Source organism: Bos indicus x Bos taurus, unplaced genomic scaffold, assembly GCF_003369695.1.
Source record: "Bos indicus x Bos taurus breed Angus x Brahman F1 hybrid unplaced genomic scaffold, Bos_hybrid_MaternalHap_v2.0 tig00003508_arrow_arrow_obj, whole genome shotgun sequence".
Taxonomy (NCBI): domain Eukaryota; kingdom Metazoa; phylum Chordata; class Mammalia; order Artiodactyla; family Bovidae; genus Bos; species Bos indicus x Bos taurus.
Genome location: NW_020867689.1, coordinates 32,946 through 39,329, shown reverse-complemented (window position 1 = coordinate 39,329; position 6,384 = coordinate 32,946). Strand labels below are relative to the sequence as shown.

The following is a 6,384-nucleotide window of genomic DNA, read 5'->3' as shown; positions in this document are numbered from 1 at the left end:
CGGCCTCCCGCGACGTGATGGCCCCTCGGGCGCTCACTGAGCTCCTGGCAAGGCTTCCGACAGCCGCGTCAGCACAGACCCGGCCTGACTCTCTACGTTCAGCCAGTGCCCACCGGCAGCGCAGGGCAACACCTTTCCCGTCAGAAGGACAGGGTGACTGGCTGGCTGGCAATGGGGTCGGTGCCCCCAGCAGCGCCACATCCCAAGGACATGGCCTCTCACCCACGGGCTCCTGGGGACGGCGAATGGGGATTGGGGCCTCGGGTCTGCACGTGCCCTGCTGGGACTTCTTTAACAAGTGTATGGATAACAACTTAAAAACTGTGTTCATTACAGAGCTATTTTGGCCATCTCTTAAACGAGAATGAGATTTTTCTAGGTCTCTATCCTGCTAGGCTTTGAGTGGCTGACTGAACTCTGAGCAGCAGTGACTCGGAGCTGAAGCGTCCTAGGCACACACACAACTCGGGACAAAACTGGAGGGAAATTAACGTAGGGATGACACAGAAGTGGGGCGTGCCTGACACTCAGGGAGCATTCCCATCTCAGACGGGCAGCACGACCCCCACGTCTGCGCTCCTGTGTGGACTGAGCAGCACAGGCAGGGGCGCGGTGGGAGAGCAGGGGAACAGGCCCTCCCTGTGCCCGCCCCCCAGGGACCCAGAGCAGCACCTTGGAGAGCGAGGCCACCCTCTGCGCCTGCTCCGCCTCCACCTCGGGCAGCGTCTCTGCCCTCCGCAGTCTCTGCTGCAGCTTCTCTACCAGCTCCAGGCGCTCCTGCAACTGGCGGTTCTTATCCTCTGTCTACAAAGGGAGAGCACAGGATCAACACAGGCCGAGAGGTGTAGCCACTGTCGCTTTAAGTAAGCTGAGACAAAACCTAAATGCACGTGTCTAGTGGATTCATTCTGTTTCGGAAGCTGCCTCAGGGTAAATTTTCTCTCAGTGTTCCTGGGCTTGGTCTCAGTGAGCAGAATGCCTCCTGCCAGAGTATTTGCTTTTCCTAAACATTCCCCCAAGGACAACTTAAAAAAAAAAAAAAAAAGTTCTTCTATATTAAAGAAGATCTGTAGAATCTTATTCATTCTTATTGACAAGTTAAGGGAAGAAGGGTTCACTACAGACCCTTCTTAAAACATCGCCAGAATCATCATTTAGAGGGAACCCTAACGACCACAGATGGCTACGGGCGTGTAAGCCAAAATATGGCTTTCATCTCCTCTGAAATACAGACCTGATAAGAGCATGCCTGGTGAAATGCCAGTCAACTAGTATTTGTAAATGCATGATTATTCTTTTAACAGATCTTCTTACTCTGAAAAACTTTCAATGTAGAACATTTAGACAGATTCTTTTTTAAAAAACAAACAAAAAATTAAACTATCTATAAGCTCAGGTTCCTGAGAGGTTAGCATTTGTTTCTAAGCAGCTTTCTTACTTTTTCTGTGTGCGTATTCCTCTATGTACGTACACAAACAATATGCTATGCTTTAAAACCCGCAGAAAACAATAGCATATGGTACATAGTATTTTCTGATCTGCCTTTTACAGCCATTATTTTGTATATCGTGATGCTTTTAATTAGCATTCCCCATCATACTTTTCAATGGCTTTCTAGTATTTTATTTTTGGGGTGGGGACAATGATACACTTTGGCACACACCAGACTGACTCACTTTGTTTTGGAGAAGCCAGATTTGGTTTTCCTGGTTAAGCCCTGATTATCTGAGACCACTCGGGAACAGGAGCGAGTAAGGCTCACCACACCACAGGAAGTACAAAACCTAATCAGACCAGAGCTCTAACCCTGCCTTTTGTCACAGTGACCCCAGTTCCCAACAGGCAGCCAGCTGCCGTGAAGTTCCCTGCTGCTCTCTACTCTTTCGGTAACAACTCTAACAAGCCAACAGATTCACCTTCAAGTAAAACAAAAGAGTCAGGAATGGAATTCCACAAAATGGTTAAACCAAGTCCCAAATAATTCAAACCTGTAAGTTGCAGTCACCCGCATTTTTTAAAAAATGTATTTCCTTCCAGTACAGCTGATTTACCATGATGTACATCCACACTTTTGAACACAGTATTTTAGGGTCATAAGAACTTTACACTGGGACTTGATTTCCAATGTGGGAGTCACATGAAAAGATCTTTACCTTCCTTCCTCAGTAATTCACTACTATAAAAGTCAGACACAGTTCATAAAAGCCATTACCTGTCGATGCCTAGAATCCTTATTTGCAATTTCATTTTCCAGTTTATTACTGATGTCGTCCTAAGTTTCAAATCAAACATAAAGTTAACGTCCTCAGAATAAAAGTCCTAGACATGGCAGTTTTCTCGGACGTGAGCAAAAATGCGCCTATCCCAAAGGTCACGTTTGCCACGATTGGCACCCATCTGTCTTAACATTCTGTCCAGCCACTTGGTTTACCAAGCTTCTTTTCTACATAATAAACCCAAACAGCAAACGAAAAGTATACTAAACTACCCTGTTATTCCAAGAATTCCAGGAGGGAAGGTATCTGGCATGAAGTCAGGACCTCTGTCTGCTACACCATACAGGCGGGCTTGACCCAGAACAAGGAGGGACCTTCAACAGATCCAACGGGGAGCTCTGAGGCTCGTTTCCTCGAGTGAAAGTTGGAAAAGTCTCATGCAATTTCCTCAGAATTAAAGTAGAATATTAACGAGTGGAAACAGAAGTCAAATTGTACACAACTGGGAGCAGCCTTCTCAAGCCTAGTTCTTCAAAAGCAGAGTTACACCACATGGATGAAACGCTCAAACCAGGACCAGAACTTGCTGCTGGTGCAACTCCTGTCCGCCACTTCAAAATCCACTTCAGGTCCCTCCCTGGTCACTAAGTAACCAATGTGGGCAAAGTCCTAACTTTAAAAGTGAAAGGTCTTGAAAATGCATTTTCTAGAATTCTATACGTATTAAACTCTGCCACCTAATCTCCTGTTGCCAAAGAGTAGTGTGAATAGCTTATGCAAACCTGTGCAAATATTTCTGTTTTGAGTTCTCACACAGAATTACTCACACCAAGCTACTAAACAAGTACACCTGCTGTACCACATGTTGGAGGGGTTCTCTCTGAGACGGTCTCACGGGGGAGGGGTGGGCCGGGTGGGTGCTGTCTGTCTGTGCACAGAGGAGAGGCGAGGCTCACAGGAAGAGGCCTGAGTCCCCAGCACTCTCTGTTTCCACAGTGACCGCTAGGGAGTTTCTCATAAATCAGGACACCCGCAGACATGACCGCCAGAGACATCATGATTCCACATGGTTACACAGCTCGGGCCTGAGGATCTGAGGGTGAGCAAACACCACTCGACTTGTCTGACCGCCGGTATCACTGTCACACATCCCTTCAAGGAGCGGAACCTCAGAAAACTCGAGAAGATGGCCAGGCAAGCTGCCTCAGCAGAGCCCACACAGCATGCTCCCATCTCTCCGAGAGAACAGGCTCCACAGGTGTCACCAGACTCGCCTGAGTGAATCAGAAGCAAATTTCAGCATCATCAGGAACACATTCTACAGGCAGTTGCGGGGGGCGGGGGGCGGGGATGAACCGGGAGACACGGGTTGACATATATACAGCACTGATACTACACATAAAGTCAATGAGTAAGGACCTAGTGTACACCACAGGGAAGTCTGCTCAGTGCTCTGTGGTGAAGCAAATGGGCAGGAAATCTAAAAGAGAGACAGACACGTAAATAGATAGATAGATAGATAGAGGACTGATTCACTTTGCTGTACAGCAGAAATTGACACAGCAGTGTAAAGCAACTATACGCCAATAAATGAATGAATGGATGAATGAATTTTTAAAAAAGGAACACAGTGGGCCCCCTAGAACTTGTGGAAATGAGGAGTCCACACCCAGGGTGCGGCACAGCGTCAGGGCTGCCCTCATGTTGGTCCACTGCCAATGGACCGCCTGGACCAGGCCTCTTCTACCCCAGAGACCTCGACGCGGAGGCAGGGAGGCAGCCAGTTGTGGTCTCTCCAGTGCTCTGCTCTTACTCACGCAGCCATCCCAAGGCTGAGATCCCCGGGAGAACAAGAAACCCACATTCCACCTCAGGACAACAGACACAGCTTCAGTCACTCACTTCGCTGACGTCCCGTTCAAGTTTTCTGTTCACGTCCTTGGACTTGAGGAGGTCCTTCCTGGCCGTGTCCAGGTCCTCCTCCAGATGTTTCACGTGGGCAGAGAGGGCTGCCAGGCGCTCCTCCATCTGGCTCTGCTCCCGCAACTGCCTCTCTATGATTTCCTGGAGCTCCATCTTCTTAACCATGTCTTCCTTGTGGCTTAGAGAGCCGTCGGAGGGTCTCTAAGGGGGAAAGGAAGCCTTACACAGCCTGGTTTTGGGAGGGAGGGAACACAGTACTTCCGGGCAATCTGTGAGGTCAAAACTGCCTTCTGCGCTCTGGGAGCTCACAGGACCCTCGTGGCCACTCAGACCTACATGGTGCATCGGTGAGAGGTCCCAACAGCCCCGCACAGACTGGATGGTAAGACGAGAACCAGACAGAGAGCGAGACCAAGGACTTGCCTTTCCATTGGCGCTTGGCATGTTTTCTTGCTCATGATGTACATCAAGCACCCTGTCCGTTAGTATCTTTTCCTGGTTATTCTCCTCTGAAAGAATCATCTGCTAAAACCAAAAAAATTGGATCAGAGTAAAGAAATAAGTAAAGACAGCAAAACTCCACCTGGAAAACTCAACTCTAAACTGAAAACACAACATAAAAAGAAAATACATGGTGATGCTATCCATCCCGAATACCACCAGGTGATTAGAGTCAGAATTTGTCTTCTACTGGACAAAGGGGTACTTAAGAGATCCTGCAACTCTGAGCCACAAGTCTAGTTTACTAGTCATTAAAATAACCCTGGTGGGCGGGTCCTCAATCAGAAAGATAAATAACATCTGATGCCCACCACTACAGCCTTCATTCTTTTTTAAAATGAAAGGATTCAAATGACAAACCCTTCACGGAAATTACACAAAGACTGATCAAACTTACCTCTTTATGTGTGGCACCTAATTCTTCTTCTAACAAACTACACCTTTCGAGTGCTACTCGTAATCACGCTCTCAACTCAAATCAAAGGGGCCGAGTCACTGTGTGTTGATGTGTGTATATACGTTAGTACACTTCTTAGTGTATACTCACCCTAATACATGGATACTGTCACAGAATACCTTGAATGTCTCTCATTGATCTTAACGTCAAGAGAATCTGCTTGTTAACAGCTTTAAATTCTAAGTTTGAGAGAACAAAATGTTCTCCTAAATTAATTATTACCCAGTTTTTTACTGCAAATTGATATACAGAATATAATAGATCTTGAGACATTCATGCCAACTAATACTTTTTAACTGGGGGCTTCCCAGGTGGCTCAGTGGTAAAGAATCCGCCTGCCAATGCAAGAGGGCAGGTTCGATCCCTGGGTCAGGAAGATTCCCTGGAGTAGAAGATGGCCACCCACTCCAGTATTCATGACTGGGAAGCCCCATGAAGAGAGGAGCATGGTGGGCTACAGTCCACAGGGTTGCAAAGATTCGGACACGACTGAGCATGTATGCAGGCAACGCTTTTTAACCATATAAAACTCTGACTCTTACAGAAAAAAATGTATATACAAGAATTCAAGACGCTCAAAAGTCAACTAGTTACATAAATACGTGCATCATCCGCCTAACAAGGCAGCAAGTGTACAAATCCAGGACGGCCGGATGGCTGGTACCTTCTCGTCCAGGGCCTTGTGGTGTTCAAAGAGCCATTTCAGCGCCCTGAGCACCTCCACCTCACTCCTCATGCCGGCTGGGGACTGCGCCTGCCGCTTGCCTGCTGTCATCCCGACGGGTGGAATATGTCGCGAAACCAGGCACTCCAGGTGCTCCAGCAGCAGCTGCAGGGCAGGGCCAAAGGAACACCTTCAACCTCATGCTCGAACTCCGGGCCGATAACTCCTCTCAGCCTCACGCTATAGCCAGAAACATGCTAAGGCACGTCGGAATCCTGCCAGTTCAGTCGAGAGTTAGAGTGGATTTCCCCAGGGGCCCAGTAGTTAAGACTCCACACTTCTTCAAGGATCATGGGTTTTAACCCCTGGTCGGGGAACTAAGATCCCACACAAAGTGTAGCATGGACAAAAATGTAAGTTAAGAGAACTCCCCCCTCATATGTACTAAAATTACATTAGCTCTCATCAGAAATTTGAAGCAAGGTATGAGAACTCAGAACTGATCCACCCTGGTCTGTTCAGTGGTAAGATGTGGAAAATGACTTGAAAATCAGACAAAGTTTAAAGACAGCACACGGAGGCCAGCGGTGACCCCCGCGGGGAAAATGTCAACACGTGAGAAT

General features: G+C 47.7%; 1 protein-coding gene across 1 annotated transcript; it reads right to left on the bottom strand.

Annotated features, from left to right (window-relative positions):
* Positions 1-4,159: 4,159 nt before the first annotated feature.
* LOC113889094 (liprin-alpha-1-like) lies at positions 4,160-5,877 on the bottom strand. Its single transcript, XM_027535945.1, has 2 exons — positions 5,762-5,877; positions 4,160-4,661 (listed from the first exon to the last, which is right to left on the bottom strand). Exons 1-2 carry the CDS (start codon positions 5,870-5,872, stop codon positions 4,341-4,343), a joined length of 432 nt encoding a protein of 143 aa, XP_027391746.1. The 5' UTR covers positions 5,873-5,877; the 3' UTR covers positions 4,160-4,340.
* Between the last annotated feature and the right edge of the window lie 507 nt (positions 5,878-6,384).

What these genes read in the sequence shown, in the direction of transcription:
- LOC113889094 (XM_027535945.1), bottom strand. Translation starts at nt 5,872, where the DNA reads ATGACAGCAGGCAAGCGGCAGGCGCAGTCCCCAGCCGGCATGAGGAGT. An exon ending in ACAAGGCCCTGGACGAGAAG is followed by an intron (nt 4,662 to 5,761) that starts GTACCAGCCATC and finishes TGGTTTTAGCAG; the next exon opens with ATGATTCTTTCAGAGGAGAA.